General features: G+C 40.6%; 1 protein-coding gene across 2 annotated transcripts in view; it reads left to right on the top strand.

Annotated features, from left to right (window-relative positions):
• The window catches only part of LOC143805674 (neuronal PAS domain-containing protein 2-like), a 163513-nt gene that overhangs the window by 97549 nt on the left and 45873 nt on the right, over window positions 1-20091 (top strand). For both annotated transcript variants that reach the window (XM_077285214.1, XM_077285213.1), the window contains exons 4-8: window positions 4413-4567; window positions 4656-4747; window positions 13816-13905; window positions 15259-15379; window positions 19057-19170. In XM_077285214.1, the coding sequence (XP_077141329.1) occupies window positions 4413-4567; window positions 4656-4747; window positions 13816-13905; window positions 15259-15379; window positions 19057-19170 (572 nt within the window). The remainder of the gene's footprint in view (window positions 1-4412; window positions 4568-4655; window positions 4748-13815; window positions 13906-15258; window positions 15380-19056; window positions 19171-20091) is intronic.

Genomic DNA, 20091 nt, shown 5'->3' with positions numbered 1-20091 from the left:
TGCCTGGATGGATCCTGCTGATGCTTTGGAGTGTTGTCCCTTCAGCTGACAAGCCCTGCGATGTGCTGCTTGTTATTAAAAAGTATATCACAGGGCTTGTCAACTCCATTACCAAGCTCACATCAAGCGTCACTCTCCTCTCTGCGTGGATCCTGCCGAAGCTATGAAGTGCTGTTCATTCAGCTGATAAGCTCTGTAATATGCTTTCTAATGATCAACAGCACATTGTAGCGCTTGTCAGCTGAAGGCTTGGCACTCCAGTGCATCAGCAGGATCCAGGCAGAAGAGGAAGGTGTATTCTGATCTGAGCATGCATAATCAGACTGCTGTCAATCACAGAGGTAGCCCGCCCCCACCAATGATGTGCACTACTCAGTTCATCCGATTTCAGTTTGCAGATCGTTAGAAGCAGAGCCAGAATCACAGACTAGATGACCCTCATAGCGATGAGCTTACAGACGTAGTGCATGTAATAGGAATATATTAGAAAACTGATAGTAAGAGTTGGGATATATGATTGAAAAGGGGTTAAATTAGTAGTGGAGATCTCATAAAATGTCAACACAAACCCAAGGGATGTTTGGTATCACTGTAATTGTACTGACCCGAGGCATCGTATTGCCAGGTGATTTTTCCTGCACAATGAGTGCTGTGAAAACAAAATCCAAAAACAATGACAGAATTGCGTTTTTTTCTCCCATTCACACCACTTTGTCCCCTCCATTGTTCAGTACATTATATGGTAATATAAATGATGTCATTCAAAACTACAACTCGTCCTTCAAAAATCAAGAGCTCAAATAGCAATTTCAACCAAATTATCATTTTAAAAAGAAAAGTATAAAATAAAAAAGTTATGGCTTAGATGAAGGGGAAGGAGAAAACAAAAGCGCAAAAAGGAAAAATCGTAATACGTAGAATAAGCGATCGCTGCTACACTGAATTGTATTTATTTTTTTTATTTTGTAATACTTTTCTGAACAAGTCCTGACATTTTCATCACGAGATATGAGGACATTTTGAAATAATCATTTAAAATACCAAAGTGGTGAACACACTATCATTATTTAGTCATCAGGGCTTCTGTCTCTCATAAACTTACATTATTACCTAATGATATCATCCTTTAATAAAAAAAATTGTACCGTCTTTATATCGCACAGACGTGCAGAGAGCCAAGAATCATGTGGTTGGTTCGCCAAATCAAATTACACACTTAAAGTATGAAGGTCTGTTAAGTTGCACTTTCCTTAAAGGGGTTGTCTACTTTATATGTATCTTAACATTTGTTTTCAAAACATATTTTTAAACTGCAGACAAATATATACAGTATGTATGACACGGTGTCCTCCTGCTCTTTTTACTTTCGTCACAGACTGCACAGCTCTCCAGTCCATAAAATGGCTACTGGTGGAGGACCATGTGACCAGACCAGTCCATCAGCCTGCTCCAATTAAAAAATGGCTCACTTGGGAAAGCTGATTTTCTATTGGAGGAGGCTGATGGGCTGGTCTGGTCACATGCTCCTCCATCAGCAGCCATTGTATGAACAGGAGTGCTGTGCCATCTGTGAGGAAAGATGTGTTAAGAGGTACAGGACGATAACCTAGAGTAATTAGATATATAAAGTGTTGTAAAATCATATCTCTGCTTTAGTAAATGTTCATTAAAACATCATGGCCGGGAGACTAAACAAGGAGCTCCTGTGAGCAGTGTGAAGACGATGGCCGTTTCGCGCTCTCACTGCGCTTCCACGGGTCTGTATAGAGCGCCAAACGGCCGTCGTCTTCACACTGCTCACAGGAGCTCCTTGTTTACTCTCCCAGCCATGGTGTTTTAATGAACATTTAATAAAGCAAAGTCAAGCTTCAGATCGGTGAGTGCCCTCCTTCCTTTCTTATGCAATGCACTGATTTTTATGTGATTTCTGGAGGAGCACCCGGTAGCTTGTGGTGGAATTTGGACTGCTTTTCTGCATGAAAGCACTTGATGTGCACAGAGGCTGGAGGTCTCCAAGTGGAAGGTAGTGCTTCCACCAAGGTGACGGACTCAGTGCTACAGGACCCTTGCAGACTCCGCCCACTCCGGACTGCCTCTGCACCTTTTCTACCCTCCATTAGAAGTGTGGTTTTGACAAAGACCAGCCTTGGTCGAAACGTTGACCGTAACTTAAAGTATCCGTCATTTTCTCTGAACACTAATAAGCATTTGGTGATGCCTGTACTAATAATAAAAAATACTACTTTCACGTAAAAACCTGCAAGTCTTGAGTGTGCGGCTGTTTTTTCTATAGACATAATGCAGCGTATAACCTGATGACTGGTTGGACAGAGCTCAGTTTTGTTTCCCCCCAAGTGACGGAATGATTTTGATTTACGATACAGAAGGAGTATGCACTAGCTACATATGGCAGTATAGTTTTTAGCGATGTAACAGTAGGATCTTTGAGCCCATTTCATAATTGCATTTGCTCCTGTTTTAGTCCTTTTTTAGGTTTTGCACTCTTCCATTTGCTTGTTTTTTGAAGTCTAGTCTATTGTAACCCTTTTTTTTTTTAATTTTGCAATGAAGGCAGAGTTTAGGGTTTCCACATATTTTTGCCTGATTCCTCATTTGCAGCCTTTTCACATTGTGCAAAATGTGTGACTTTTTGGACTAAAAAGTCACATAAAAGTTTGAAAGCAAAAAAAAACAAAAAACAATTGACTTCATGCAAAATTCATGAATCTCGTTTTAAAGAATTTGGTGCAAAACGGGCAACAAATACCAGAAGACAAAACAGGTGACTTTAAAACAAAAACCACCCAAATGTCAAATCAAGCTCTTTGTCTTTATATTCCTTCATTATTATATTCCAATGCTTTGGACCTTCCTCAAGAAAAAGCAAAGAGGGTTTAAGTCCCAGCTTCTTAGTTAAAATTCCAATATTTTATTTGGACAATTGTAAAAAATTCCTTGGCACGCAAAGGCAAAAATAAAGAAGAGAGAAAAGTGACGCATTTCGATCACAGACCGTGCCCTTAATCAGAGTTCTAATTAAGATCGCAGTCTAGGTTCAAAACGTGTCGCTTTTTGTCTCCTCTTTGCTTATTTTTTGCTCTTGAGTGCCATGGAATTTTTGACATTTGTCTAAATGAAACGATGTAATCTGAGGAGCTAGAACTAAACCCTCTTTGCTCTTTCTTGACTCGTTACGTCTTTCAAGATGTTGTTCTGTGCACTTGGACTATATTGGACTTCAGTGCTGAGCTGGCTGTGTCATTACCTTGGATCTTCCTCCCACCATGTCTGTGCGTTAGGCCAGTAGCCTGACATTTGGGAATATTGCGGCATCCTACCTTTGGTCAGGGACTATGTATGTCAGCCGGTAGTTCTATCCTTTGGCTGTTTTTGTGCTTCATTATGATTTTGACTAAGATTGAATTGTAAAATACTGATGACTAATACTGGAGCTGTGGAGGCCATTACAAAGTCATTACTGCCGCTCCCACAAAGCCGACCCGCTGGGTGCAATCATAGGCACTTATTGAAATCCACATGACTCAGATTGAAATCTCGACTTCCAGATCCATTTTTTGTGTGATATGAGTCCCGAATTAGAGGAGATCTGCACAAAGTATCTTGTTATATTGCTTCCAAAATTAATTGAGAATCCGGTCCATGGCTAACACTAACAGCTCGGCGTTTCTAATTTAATACTGATATACAAGATTAATTATGTATTTTAATTTCAATATTTGTGATGTGATATGATCACTTCATCTACAGGCAATACATTGATAGAACAATTCTGTCCCTGTTTTTGCAGACAATACTTTTATAAGACTCCATTTTTGAGGCTGCCTGGTTTCTTAGGGTTTGTGCACACAGAGTTTTTTTTAGAAGGTTTTGGAGGAGAAAATGAACAAAACTCTCTAAATCCACATTAAAAATCGTAAACCTCAAAAACTTGGAGAATCTGCTCAATTTCTGATTCAAATGTGCACATATGCTTGGGCTGTGTTCACACAATCTTTTTGCTGAGGTTTTTTGGCAGAGACTGGACGGAAACTCAACGTTTTTGCTGAGTTTTGAGATTTGGAGGAGGATTTGGAGAGTTTTCATTCAGTTTCTGCTCAGTTTTTGCTCCAAAAATGCATTGAAAAACTCAGTGTGCACATAGGCTTACACCGATTTCTCACAGTTTCTGTTAACTGAGTAGATGAGGATTAAAAAAAAGCCTGTGCTGCACTGAGGGATATGACCTATGATCATATACATACAAGAGCTGCATTATTGCACTTTCTTACGGGCTTGCCTGGAGCAGCGGCAGAGTTTGAAGTTTCCCTCAACCTAAATCTTGGGAGATTTAAGCATAGCCTTATACAAGCCACATAGTGTAGCTTTATAATATTACTTTTCATTGTATTCAGGGCTTCACGGAATAAATCTGAGAAGAAGAGAAGAGACCAATTTAATGTCCTCATTAAGGAGCTGTGTACAATGCTGCACGGCCATGGACACCCCCTCAAGATGGACAAGTCCACCATTCTCCAAAGAACTATTGATTTCTTGCAGAAACAGAAAGGTATGCTGTACGGGTGTGCGGGGCATAGTGGTGTGCGGCTAGTCATATGTCATGTGTATTCATGTACAATGTGTTGTCTCTTTCCTAGAAATCACAGCACAGACAGAAGCTTGTGAGATCAGGCAGGACTGGAAGCCGTCTTTTCTTAGTAATGAAGAGTTTACCCAGTTGATGTTAGAGGTAAAGCTTGTTATATCATTCTGCATCCTTCCCTATCTTTCCACTGGGCTTGAAATATCCTGAAATGAGTAGGGCAGGATGGCCATAAAAAAGCATGCTTTTGCAGCACTCTGTCAGGAGATGTTTATGCTATGTGTGGCCATCCATTGGCTGTGATGTGACTTGTAATATATTGAACTAGCCATTCGCTTTGTTTCTCTCTCTGTTTTTCTCGCTGTCTCTCTATCGCTCTCTCTTACTCCCTGTTTCTCTCTCTCTGTCAGTGAAGCTGCTGCTGCTCTAACCAACTTCCTGGCATGCGCTGATGTCCTGACATGCGCTGATGTCCTGAAGTGCATTGACTCCTGACATGCACTGATGTCCTGACATGTGCTGACTCCTGACATGTGCTGACTCCTGACATGTGCTGACTCCTGACATGTGCTGAAGTCCTGACATGCGCTGACTCCTGACATGCGCTGACTCCTGACATGTGCTGACACCTGACATGCGCTGATATCCTGGCTTGCGCTGACTCCTGACATGCGCTGACTTCTGGCATGCGCTGACTCCTGGCATGCGCTGGAGCCTTCGGACAGAAGAACACATCTCCGGTGATGTTATAGATTGTGCCAGGAGAAGTTGGAGTCTGAAAGTCATGGATAGATAAGGATGGACACATCTCTATTGCAAATTGTTTATTTCAAGATGGGTTATAGAATCTGCTCTTACCAAAAAAAAAAAAAGAAAGCACTTGTCAGTCCCCCAAGCGTTGCTATTTTAGAGCACACTTGTCTTCACCATAAAATAACAATGCCGCAGCATCTTATTTTATCAAACTCAGCATTGTGCTGTTCTGCTATTTTTTGGGAAATGATTAAATAGTGGTTTTACCACTTTCCTTGTCAATGGCAGATATCCCTGTACGCTCCGATGCTGCCCGATCTGCATCACACCTGATTAATAAGAATGGGATTCTCATTCATACAATTCCAAGAGGAACAACAGAGGAACATTAGAACACGATGTTCACCGAAAAGTCTCTCCAGCAATTTTATTTTTTGGAGAAATATTTACTAAAAGAATCTCGTCATGAGAGCTGACGCCTCCTTATTAAGTGATTTATTAGATACGCAGTACAACGACATCCTACGACTATCCCACTATGGTGCTTGGGCACCAAGCCTAAATTAAGTTAACCTCTAATCTCCATTGACGTCACTTTTTTTGAATGAATCTATTTGGTAGGATGATGTTGCTTTCTTGTCCTGGGGGTACTAAGATTTTTTAATTCAGTTTAATAAAAATAATTTAGTAAAATGTTTTTTTTTTTTAAAAAGTCCCATAGAAATGACTGATTTGTCTGAAGTTTTAAGTAACATAACTACAGAACCTGGATATGGATTGTGGAAAACCTATGGTGTAACCCCCAAAGTTTCTTTAGATTTATTGCAGTTTTAGCAGTTTGTAAATTGCCAGAGATATTATTTGATGGAAATACAAGATAATAGAAAACTTTTATGACTGTATAGGATTAAAAATACAGAAATATGGCACCAGTGGAGCACCATATTTTTAATGTATTCATCCATAAACCAGCTCTAGATTCTATAGGTAAAGGCGGCCATACACATTAGCTGGCTGTCAGTCACACAATGATTCAGCTGATCGTCTGCCTCGGCTAGCTCTCCCATACACAGGATGGCTCGTTTGGCGAAGCGCTCCTGTATTCTGCATGAGCAAGCCAACACTAGACATGTCAGACGACGACTTATCAATATGATTGTCAGTCCGAAATCAGACATGCCGGATGGATATGTCTCCCGACAATAAATTATCCGGGCTCCCATACACATTAGACTGTCGGCTGAACCTGTCGATATTGGACGACGCAACATATAGGGCAGATCGACTGTTCATAACCGTATGTATGCCAATAGTTCTTGGCCCGTACTAACAACATATCAAGCCATGTTCGTCAGAAAATGAAAATGAGTACGTAAGCCCGAGATACAGAGGTTGATAGCGTCCTCCTGCTGGATCCTCCGCCTGTGTTACCAATTTGCATGCATTAGAAATCAATGCCAACTCCTTTTTAGTCATCGGTCTAATTTATTCTGTAAAACAATGAATCTTGCTCAGCACATAATCCGTCCCTTTTTTCTGTTTTTCCACTTGGGCAAGTGGAGGCACAGTATGTCAAGAGTAAAACGCTTGTTTTCTCTGTGAAGAAGGGAGTGGGTAGAGCTGGCATCAGTAATTCTGCAATTATCATATGGTAATAGTGTGAGCATTTGAAGAAGCTGTTCCACAGTCGCTGCTTGCCTGAAGGGTAATACAGGCTTGGCACCACTCTGGGAAGGCGGAAGGAAATGGAGGGAATGGTAATGAGTGCGGCTGAGGAGGAGAACACAGCATGACCTAGTCAGCTTTGTGTCTCTTGGAAAGTGATGAGGACTAGCAGGTCAGACCGCCGGCTGTATGTCACCTTTACGGCTGCTCCATAAGCTGCTAACAATACTCAATTATATGTAGATTAGTTCCTGGCAAAAACCAAAAATGGGTTAACTAATGGTACCTTGTCTGTCACCGCCTTTATCCAACCTGACAATACCATTGTTGTGCTTGATGGCATATTTCATTCCGCTGTCAGATATTCAATTCTTCTAATAACAAGGTAGAATGATAATACAGAAATACAGCAAATCAGTGACATATTTTCTTGCTATATGGCCAACCTCCAGATAACAACCATGGGAAAGACTAAACATAGAAGGTGTTATATATTAATGTGACATGCGTGTTTTAGCGTATCATGTCATACTTGTCATGGGTAGGCCTCTGGACAGGCACGTGGATGCACTTTGTCACCATTAAATTTGGGAAGCAAAATCTAAGATATCTTGCAATTTTTAACGTCATCTTAAAACAGCAAACAATAAGCAACTTGACAAATGAAAAGGAGCCCGGTTGCTGTGGGACGGTGTACTGCTTCTGAGTAGATGATCAACCATTGCTGGAGCACCAATATCTGATACGTGCCAGTCACTTTACAATACATACATAGTGGCAACATCCTGTTATAATATCAAATGCGGCCCTTAAAATACAGGTAATTCTCAAAAATATGTAGCTTATTCGTTTTATTGAAAAGTTGTTTCTTAGTGACAATCATCAATTTAAATAAAATCATTCTAAATAATACCAACATATAGTGTAAAGATAACACTAATGTATGCTGCCCATATAATGCCACTTTGATAGTGCAATACGCTCCACACAGGTGTAAAGTTTGGATAATCGCATAGGGCCAGCTACAAATAAAGGTTTTTATTTTAATACTCCCGATGTATTAGGCTACTGGCTGTATGATTTCAGCCATGTATATTTGACTTTGAAAAGCTGTGACTTTTCAGAGAAAAACATACTTGAAAAGCTGCCGGGGACAGAGTTGCACTAGAGAGTAGTCAGACAGGTCGATCCCCGGTGGTTTCGCAGTCTCTTTTTCTCATTCATGTCCTTTTATTTATTTATGTATATTTAATAGCGTCGTAGGTCACTATACCATATTATGCTCACATATAAGGCCTGTAATGCTGCGGTATCACCCATACACAGTGAAGAGGCAGTGACCCACAAAGTTCCAACACAAAGTCTCTTTAATGTGTTGCTTCACACATAAAGGTGCATAGCATTTTATAGTACACGTCATCAAAGTTCAATGCACATAGTTGCATCTCGTCTCAGTGCCTGTTTCATAGCACTACACATCACACAGCTTTAGATTGCAGTCACTAAACATGCCAGACCTCTCCTTTCCCGGTATTCGTGGGGCGACCACACGCCATATTACAGTCTTCAAACACAGCTTCACATGTTGCAGACACTACACACGCCAGTGCTCCTCTGACTAGTTCCCGTTGGTGTCCTGCACCGCTGTATCACAGACTCTTTACTCACACAGCCCAGGATATCCTCCGGATAGCAGCCGGTACCATATCCACCTGTTTCCAATCGTTACACATGCCAGTCCTCTTTCGGGCACAGGACAGCCACCTTCGAGCACAGGACTGTCCACATCTGACTCTTTTGGGCACAGGACATCCACCTCCGGTTCACCTTCGGGCACAGGACTGTCCACATCTGAGACCAATTACCATGGAGGACTTGCCGCCATAGCTGCTGGTCTGTGCTGCTTCACACACACAGCCAGCTCTCTGCAGGCCTCTGCTCTGCACAAAAGCACACACCAGGCTAACACTGACTTTGCACCTGACACACCCATACCCCTTACTGCAGGGTTTTTAACAAACAAACCTGTGACTTCCAGCCACATGGAAAACCCGGACCAGAAATCTATGACTGCCATGCATACCTATGGACTTCATCCATCTCCATGCACAACCTGGGGAGAACATATAGCGACCCCTACCTGTGATACGAGTCACTGCCTCACATATCCTCCCCCTGTTCATACCTGTGGGGTTGAACACTGGTTACCCCTTATGGGTGCGAGACAAGTCATCCGTTTGACCCTGTGACATTTCCTCCCAAAACAACATTTTCAGTTTCTCCTTCCAATACCTCTAGGGGAAGCCTATAGGGTTTACACTCTGACCCTAATTTGGCAATCCCTATGGCAGGTATCTCAGCATTTTCGGGTTTTACGCCCGACACAGCACATAAGCACATTCTCTGCTACTTCCACTGCAGCTCCTGCTGCTGCAGAAACTCTTGCTGCAACTGCAGCTCCTCCACAATGCAGGCTTCATGGACTCGCCGATCCACAGTAAATCTTCGTAACCCCACCGAGTTACCGCTAGAAGCCTTCAATCTTCGTTGCCCCGCCAAGCCACAGCAAGCTGTCTTGAAAACATTTTTCCAGCAGATTTGCACAACGCTATGCAGCACGCTATGGGGTATGCCTTGCACAACAGCACACACCAGACTGATACTGACAGTGCACCTGACACACCCATACCCCTTACTGCAGGGTTTTTAACAAATAAACCTGTGGCTTTCAGTCACATGGAAAACCCAGACTGGAAATCCGTGACTGCCATGCACACCTATGGACTTCATCCGTCTCCATGCACAACCTGGGGAGAACACACAGCGACCCCTACCTGTGAAATGAGTCACTGCCTCACAGTCCCAATGCATCAAAGCTTTCGCAACAGAATTCTGGCATAAAAGCTTTGAAAAGCTGCAAAATTTAGGAGCAACTCAGAGCTGCACCTAAATGTTGTGACTTCTGGTGTCTTCACACCAGTTCTTCTCAGCTCTGCTGAAATGGGCAGGGCTAGGGAGGGAAAGGGTGTGGTGACCGCCATTCATCAAATTTCCGACAAGCAAGGGCTGTAGAAGAATTTGTGGTGGGATTCACATGGAGGTGCACGCTACTCGTCTGACGCTCCTGATTCATGACGAGGCATCTGACTCCAGCATGCCCCCTAATCAAGACCAGCATGAAAAACACTGTCAAGTCTTGCTTCCTCCCTCTTGCCCTGTTTCCCTCATTCCCACCGCCATTCAAACCCTCCCTGCCTCCTTCAATGCCTCCTTCTCCTCCTTCCTCCCTTCCCTTCCCCATATTCTCCTCCAGATGGAAAACCAGAGATTAATATACATTTGTAATTTTATTTTGCTCAGTTTTGCGTGATTACCATTTAAAACTAGGATCTATGGCAATTGTCATGTTTGTCACCCCTCCATAATGGGTGCTGGTTGTGTTACCTCCCTCCAGCATGCTCTGCCCCTATAATACACACGCCCTTAGCTAACAGCTCTTACATTCACCTTGAACTGTCTACATCATAAGTTGTAATAACTAGTATCACTACTCGGCAAGCAATGAGGACTCTGGCATCATCGGGGAAATCTGCTGCTTCATTAAAGGGTTAGCAAGTGCAGGATTTGGGGCAAAAGTTGGCCAAAATTTACGCTTTCCTTGCATGCCATCATATATGATGCAGAGAGGGAGGAGCTGTTTCTTTCTTTTTTTAGTAAGGGCGTAGTATGTGCTCATAAATTCACATTGCAATTAAACTTTTGCTCATATTGTTTTATTGTTTTTGGAGATTTACTCATATAAAAGTGAGAATATCACAGAACAATGTGTCTACCCAGCTCCAGATGTCTCAGAGTTCATGTACTGTAACAACGGAGAGACACAAATATCTACACAAGGGGCTCCACGGGGAAGTGCTTATGTTTAATGTGCTATTTTTATGTACTGAAAAGCCCTCATTTTCCATTACACTGGTAATATCCTATTGTGCGTGAATCAACATGCTGAGTCTTTCAGTGGCCACATGTTACATTGTAGGGCACAGCAGGGCGTACCACCCATATCGTAAAAGTTGCCAGAAAAAGGATTTGTTGTAAAAAGTGGCCACAATACATTGGCAGTGTACGTACACTTAGCTTTCACATGTAAGCTCAAAAAAAGAAGTCCTAGAGCCCGATAAATCAATAAAGCATGACTTCTCTAATGTGAATTCTATTATACCTGTGATAGCCAAAATGGCGCTTTTCAGAGACAACGGAGAAAAGTCCTTTATTTATATGTAAGCAATAAAAAGACATTTGGAGTTCAGAAAGAAAAAAGGATTTGGATCCAAAAATGAATCATCCATCAAAAAAGAATCAGGATTTATTTCTTTAAATGAGAACTAAATTACAACAACCAAAAAATAAGTGTGTGCTAAAGGAGAACAGTATAACCATTTAAAGAGGAACACCATCCTTGAAATAAAAGGTTAAAAGAGCTTATTTATTAAATAACTTAAAAAATATATAATAATATTTACTTTATGTAATATGTATACAAAATTCCAGGGAAGCAAATATGCGAAACGCGCGTCGGTGCGTGGGTGTCTAGGTGAATGATTTGGGTAACTAAATCCCTCTTGGGATCATAATCTGAATAACTTAACCTTGATCTGATACAAGTATGCATTTTGTTGCAGACTTATTTTTAAGCCAGTTTGGTGTATGTTATTCAATATAACAATTGTGGAATAACTATGCACTTGCACTTCTATTTATACATTTTTCTCTTATCTACTTATAGCCACCTAAAAAATTATACACGTGAATTTTAATCTCAATTTGAAATTGATTATCAGATATTGAGTCTACCATTACTTACATATCTATTTACCCAATCCCTCTCCCTACTCACCTGTTGTGCTGATTTATTCCTTGGAATTTTTTGTACAATTTACATAAATTAAATATTATGGGTTTTTTTAAGTTATTTAATAAATAAACTATATTAATCTTCTATTTCAAGTGTGGCATTCCTCTTAATAGGTTATATATGTAAATGAGAACTTTAAAGAAAAAAACTCTGTATGTGAGATGTTGGAAAGTTTTGTCCAGTTTGTTAGGGCTTTTTCACATACCGCGTTTTTGATGCATTTTTACGTGCTGATGAATAAAAATCACCATTTTACAGTAGTTCTTTTTTTACTTGTAGTGCGTTTTTGTTTTTTTTTAAACGCAGTGTCAATTCTTCTAGTGCTTTTACTGCATTTTCTTCCTATTGAGCTCAAAAGACCAAAAATTGCATAAAAAACGTGCAAAATGTTTGGTACTGTTTTCTAGTCGTAGCCTGCACTTTTCCTGTAAAAAAAAAATATATATATAAAGAAATAACTATGTGTTATTCAACCCTTACATCATGAATTCTACACTGAACATTTCACCAGCTTGTGACTCAAATTAGAAAATATGTCAGTTATGTGTTTTCCAAACAGTACAAATTATAAAGAAAATTATGTAGTAGGTTTAATAATATTAATATTATCAAATATCTCCAGTTAGAAATGTAGTATAGTTCTTCTGATTCACTATGTCACTTACCACATGTACAGGGCATTACAGTAGCTTAAGTATCCATGGTAATGACCTCTCATATATTGTTAATGGTCATAATAACCATGGATACCTAAGCTACTGCAATGCCCTGCACATGAGGAGAGCGACATAGCCAATCAGAAGAACTATACTATCTTTCTAAATGGAGGTACTTTTATTATTATTACACCTACTTCATATTTGGATAGGATGTTGGAATTGGGAATACCCCTTTAAGTTCCTTCACAGTTCAGTCCCCTTCAGATCTAAATGGGATGGCATATTTTTGTACTATGGGAATGATGAGTGGAAAACTACTTTAATTACCTCTGTACAATAATGTGACAACTGAACTCCACCAATTCAGCAAAACAAGAAATTAATACATTTCCATTTTACACTAAATCAATGCAAAGTTATTTAAAGGGAATGCGTCATCAGAAAATAAAATCAATTTTTCATGGTTAAAAGTTGTTTTTTGCTACTGTTTTTGTTTATTTTCCAAAATCACTGTAATATAGGTTATGCATTCCCTTTAATCATCTTTCAGTTTCCTGCATGGGTATGCAAAGTAAGCAAATAGGACCTTGCTCACACTTTAACTTTACATCTTGTCTTACTGTTTTTCTCTCTGTGAAAAGAGAATATATAAAAGGAGAAATATAAAGGCGTCCATGTTTGAAAGCTCTGAAGTTATGTGTTAATTATAGGGACGCCTCTGCATAGGAGATAGTAGCGTTTTTAGAACACAGACGTTTTCTCATGTCTCCTGAAAGCTTTCTTACTAACTGATAAGTGTCTGACAATAGAGAGGAGAAAGTGATGATAAAATGATGTAGTGGTACAGATCTGACAATTAGGATGATGTGACAGCTATAACACTGGCTTTTTGTATATGTAGACTCTGATACGGAGCTGACAATTAGAATGTTCCGAATCCGTCAATATTGACATTCCGCTGCTCATCCTACATAATACTATAGAAGACAGCGCACCAGTGATGACGGCTTCCTCCTCGCTAACATACAGCATATGTGTCACATCGGGTGATTGAATGACTGCTCCGGGCTGATTTTAGCCTTCTCTAAAAATAACTTTAGATAAAAATAAATTGAATTTCCGCCTTTATGGTCTATATATAGTAACGCTTGGCACTTTCTAAAAATCAATGTGCAGTTTGATTTAACATGTAAAGAGTAAATTGAATTTGTGTTTCTGCTTGTCAGGCCCTGGATGGGTTTCTAATTGCGCTGACCACAGACGGCATGATAATATATGTCTCTGACAGTGTTTCCTCTCTTATGGGTCATTTACCGGTAAGTTATGTATTAAATCAAGTCATATGTGTAGAATATAGTCCTATAGTAGACATGTTATAAATACAGAGATCGATAGGTACATAGATAGAGCCTTTGCCAATTTTCATTGCAAATTCTCATTTTATGGACTGTTTAAAGGGGTCGTCCTCATTTGAGTATTTTTTTCTACGCATGAATGGTTTCAAAATAATAAATTGAGGTAAAGTCATCATTCCGCACATCCGCAGAACAGACACAGGCTGCAATGGAGGTCTGTCCACGCTCTAGACCCAAGTTCTGTTCAGTTCGCAAGTTTCCAAGACCGCTGCAGGCTGTGATGGGCTGCAGCAGTCAGGTGACTAATAGAGCGTGTCACTAGAAAAACATCCTTTAGTCACTTGACTGCTGCAGCCAATCACAGGCTGCAGTGGTGCTGATGACTTCTGAATTAAACAGACATTTCTTCTGAGACTAGCGTAGACCCCCAGAGTCGCCTGTGCTGAATCATCGGGGGTGCTGGAGCATAAGTATGTCTCTGTTTATGATTTTACAACCATCCATTCCTAGACAAAAAGTATTAAGCTGTCGGACAACCCGTTCAACTAATAGATCATTGCAGTTACATTACGAGAAATTCTCATTTCATATCCCATTTCAACTAACCTTAGCCCATAGGGAAGGTGATGTATAAAACAACAATCTAAGCTTTACTTCCCCTCCCCAGGTCCAGCGCTGCCTCTCTGCTGCTGCTCCGGTCTTTGTTGATCAGCTTCCATCACGTGACGTCGGGTCTACACTGCTGCAGCCAATCACTGAGCTCATTGGCTCTGCCAATTTAGATGACCAGAGCCTCTGAGCTCAGTGATTGTAGACGTGATTTCACCACTGCAGCCGTTCAGAAGCTGGAGCAGCAACAGAGATGCAGCACTGGACCTGGGGAGGGTGAGTCAAACTTAGTTTTGTTTATTAATACAATACTGAGCTCATGACCTGTAGATAGTTAAAATAGGTAAACTGTATTAAAGGAGATGCCCCACGTGGACAGTCCCTTGTCTATATGAGGAGCCACTAGCAATCAGCTAAAACTCCACGGTTGTTAATTGTTACCACTTGGGGGGTTGGAGGTACCCCACATTTTATTAGAAGTGGCCAATGCAGCTGATATTTAAAAGTATGGGCTACATGGTTGCTCCAGATCCTCCAGAGCCAGAATTGGTCTTTGCCATTGGGTTTGGATCATGTAATTTAGTGCACCTTTATGTATAACCAATGCTGAAGACACTTTCCCTACGTTGTATGTAGCCTTACCTATAAGTCCATAGTGACAGATCTTCACTTTACTGAACATGACAAAGCATCTTTTTGTACCAGTCAGATTTGGTGGACCAAAATATATTGAACTTTCTGCCGGAACGTGAACATGGTGAAGTGTATAAGATGCTGGCGCCACATATACTTATGACGGAATCGGCCACTCCAGAATTTTTTAACAGTAAGTAAATCTCCAACTAGATGATGATATGATATAAGCTGTGATGAGCGTCTACTTTAATATACGATAAGTTATATTCTTAAAGAGGACGTGTCACCAGTTCAAAAGTCAGCAGGACTTACACTTATTTTATTCCTACTGCTCCCCTGAGTATTCTGTTTTGTTTTTTCTTCATGCTGCCATAAGGAGATGTGGGCCTTTTATTTTGTACACCCAATATGCTAATTGTCATAGTAATTACCATGAAGACATCACTCATAGGAATCTCAGGGGCGCGTCTTTAGGCTGCTCAGCATAATTACTCTGAGCACTGCCCCCTTGGAAAAGAACATTAAAATTAGCATATTGTGCACACTAATTAAATTAGCGCATATCCCTGGAACTGTATTGTGAATGTAACAGAAAAATAAAATGGAATAGCCAAGAGAGCAGAGAGAATAAAACAATAGATAACACTGGCCATTTTTGACCTAGTGACAGTTCTCTTTTAGAAGGAAAATGAACCTCTAGGAGGTATCGGGAGCGCTTATAGGGCTCTAAATAGCGATATAAATGGTCCCTGTGTTCTACCTGAACACTACACATGTATAGACCTGCAGGTAGTGGACTAGTCAGGGACCGCTGTCAATCATTGCTACAGCACTATGGGATCATTTCCACAGCAGCATGTGGAGGAGATAAGAAGGAGCCCTAATTTATTCATAAGTCCTTAGGAGACAGTAAGCATCCTTAGATCGACTGGCTTGAGACATCTATTCATGGAAATGGAATTTAACCATAGTCATAGCTACCAGCACCCAGCACTGAAGTCATGAAGTCATCTCTTTTCTCTCCACTTCAGCAAAACTGTATATATATTTGCACTTAGATGCATATATTACATTGGAATTGTAATACCAGAAGGGAATGGTCATGGATCTATGAAGTCACCAGATCATATGACAGGTTAATGATGTGCAACTGGTGAAAAAGTGGAAGCATCTCAATTTATCCAGTATCGAGTGTGAGCGCCATTCATAGAACTACATACACTTAAACACTTTGGCACTTGTCCCAAAAATTATCTAGATTCACTGCTGGCAGCTTCTGTTGCATTTATCAAACAATGATGTTCCAGATGTACTCGATGAGAGACAACTCAGAAGACGCTGCGAGCCATTGTAGCACATTTCAGACATGCAGGCTAATCACAGTAACACAAGCAACGTCCAGCCTGGCATTGTTGTGTTGAGAATGGCTCCTTGGATACTTTGGAGTAAACATCTTTCCACTGGTTCCACAACCAAATTAATGTAATACCAAGCTGTTTACCTCGGATGAAGACTAGAGAGGTCCAGGCACTGTGCATTATACCACTTCCACACCATAGTCCAGGGAGTAGGACAGGTGTCACTCTCCCTTGTTAAGGCATCTTCACAGAGTTGCCCATATGGTCTCCAGGCCAATTTTGGCTGTCAGCGTGTCTAAGACAAAAGCAAAACTCATCACTGAAGAAGATAGACCTTCATTCCAGCTTCCATTGTTGTTGTGATCTGCACCATGATATCCTTTGAGAGCAGTGGCTTTAGGTCAAGGAATAGGTCTTCACGAGGGAACCTCCCACTGGTCCTACTCCTGGGATGATGGTGTGAGGTGACATAATGTACTTTACTACTTTGTACTTTTAGCCACACTCCTGTAGTCTTCATTCCAGATACAATAACAGATTGGTATTACCTTGATTTGGCCTTGGAACCAGTGGTACGGCCAAATCTAGAAAGTGTCCCAGGAGTTGGTTTTCAACCCAATAATGCAATGCTGCATGTTGCTCAGGCTAGTGTGGGCAGCCTGCATGGCTCATATCAATGTTACATGTAACAAAAGCTGTTATATTGTCAGGGATTCACAGCCGAGAGGGTCACGCAGAACCCACCAGTGTTACCATTTTGTCACAGATGACACTGGAGAGAACACACAGATCTCAATGTTGCCACCTGTTGTTAAAGGAATGCAACTCCACTGCTTCCAATTGGCAGGACAATTTCACGATTAGCTGACGAGATGATGGACGAGACTGCGGCTTCTTCCACTACTAGGCTGACTATTGGGGAATTAACAGTAAGCGTATGATATATACACCTCCGACTCCCAACGGATGGAATATATGTATATATACCACCCTTACGGTCACTGCTAGCTCTACAATAACAAAAGACTTACTAGCTGCCACCACCAATCATTTATACAGGATGATTGGACACCTGTTACAGATAGCATGTGGTTTCAGGGGTACGGTTTACAGAGCAAGAGGAACTGAGCTAAATTGTATATATTTAATCCAGAAAGATAGGCAGTGTTTATAAAAAAAAATTAGATGATACAAAATGGGAACAAAGCAATACTTTATATACAATTACATAAGATAAAAAGGAATAGTGAAAGAAAACTACTAAACCTGGTCATGGAAATTGCTCAGAGCTTAGCCGATTGGGAAAATGGAAAGAACCTACAGCGCACTATGTCTTCCAAGGACCAACAAATGACCCAGACTCAAATACTGCTTTTTATTAGCTCAGGCTTACGCCCACATACCTCCCCTGATGAGCTTATGACGGGGCTGTTTGTAGGTTATGCCTGACCCATCAAAATTTTATGAGATCCCCAACTTACAAGATATCTTTGCCACTGAAGGTTCCAGGCAGTAGATATTGACATCATATTTGTAATCATGATTTTATTGTTACATAGGGTTCAAACATAGCCTGTTCTCATCATCTATCAGACTGTTATTAAGTTGGAGGGGTTCTAGTGGCCCCACGGCGATGTGAGTGAATGCATCACATCCGCCCTTTCACTACGACAATGAAAATCTATATACCATAAATATCGGATCAATACAAAACTCAATATTCATATCTGGACAATGGAGACACAAAGTCTGGAACACGCTCAGAAAAATCCTTTGAACCCAGGATGTTTCTTCCTTGAAACAAAGTCAGCCCCTGCATATGTTTTAATCACCTGTCCACGGCAGGAGGTCTCTGCTTCAAAAAGGAGATGAGGTGTTTGCTCTCTCTAGCTATAATTAGTCTTCTCTCTTTTCCATATGTTTAATGTGAGGGGGACATGTCCCCTCCTTGGAGATGTCTTATGAATTTTCATTTTCCTCTATGACATACAGTATATGTACTGACAGTATGCAGTAATTGCCAATCCAATACCCTCAATGTCAAGCATATCTGTAAATCAGCAATAATGGCCGTCTTCTTAACCCCTACTTTTAACTCATATATACATATTTTTTATCGATATGTTACATTGTAAAAAAAACAACAACAGTGTAATAAAATCTAGAAACAAACCATTGAGTCTGAAGCTTAATAAGAATGTATGATGTTTTATCCAATCCGATACGGGTGAGAGACAGTGATGGGAACATTTCTGCAGCACGTCTTTATAAGGCTGTAAACTTACACCATTTTAAAACATACAAACCCTTTGGTTCATTACATTTACTTCCCAGTAAAATCTAAGTGTGGCACCAATAATATTTGTAAGAACAATGTATTATTTCACTGTTTTATGAAGTGGGAAATTGGCTTAAATGAAATTAGCAGCACAAAACAATGAACAGATATTACATTGTTTCACAAATGAAGGTTTATTCTCATTCTCTCCTGTTACATTTCCATTTTCAGATGATAAACAAGTGGAGTTTTGTTGTCATTTAGCAAGAGGAAGTCTGGACCCAAACGAGCCTCTAACTTATGAATATGTAAAATTTGTTGTAGATTTTAAGTTTTTTACCCATGGTGAGTATGTAAAATTATATTTGTGGTCACCTATGTAAAGTATTGATTTGTGTATTAAATGAACACACACAGCGTGCATTTCTAGTGTTTGATAAATATGGGGTATTGCCATTAACGTCTCTACTCCCGAGGGGTTACTGTTGTGCGAGACCAACAGACAAATCTTTGTTGTAGAGATGTAGCAGATGAGGAGTTATTTACCTCTTTTGACTTTTCCATGTAGCTGGTCATAGGCATTAGAAACAGTTGTGGCAAACTTGCTCCTACTTTATCGGCATGTTCATTTTTCAGCATAGGTACAACCATCACTAGTGATGAGCGAATATACTCGTTACTCGAGATTTCTCGAGCATGCTCGGGTGACCTCCGAGTGTTTTTTAGTGCTCGGAGATTTAGCTTTCCTCACCGCAGCTGAATGATTTACATCTTATAGCCAGCATAAGTACATGTGGGGGTTGCCTGGTTGCTAGGGAATCCCCACATGTAATTAAGCTGGCTATCAGATGTAAATCATTCAGCTGCGGTGAGGAAAGCTAAATCTCCGAGCACTAAAAAACACTCGGAGGTCACCCGAGCATGCTCGAGAAATCTCGAGTAATGAGTATATTCGCTCATCACTAACCATCACCTCTCCCAGTATTGCTCCATTTCTGCCCTGGAAGGCTCATGTTTGGGCAGGGTTTACATAAATCCTGTTTCCTTACAGCCCAGGAGACTCAGAAGATCTGGTAGAGTTGACAACTGTATATGTCTAAAAGGTTAAAGGTAACCTGTCAGAAAACTTTACTCCCCAAACCATTAAGATGGCAAAGTAGTCTATTAAATAAGCCAGTTGGTATTTTTATGACCTTAAAGTGCTGAGAAATCATGATTTGAAGTTGTGTCTGGAAGTGCGTTGTGGAGTGACGAAGCACTTACAGC

The sequence above is a fragment of the Ranitomeya variabilis genome, chromosome 2 (assembly GCF_051348905.1).
Source record: "Ranitomeya variabilis isolate aRanVar5 chromosome 2, aRanVar5.hap1, whole genome shotgun sequence".
NCBI lineage: Eukaryota > Metazoa > Chordata > Amphibia > Anura > Dendrobatidae > Ranitomeya > Ranitomeya variabilis.
Note: the sequence above shows the minus strand (reverse complement) of the source record. Positions and strands in the feature narration are given on the sequence as shown.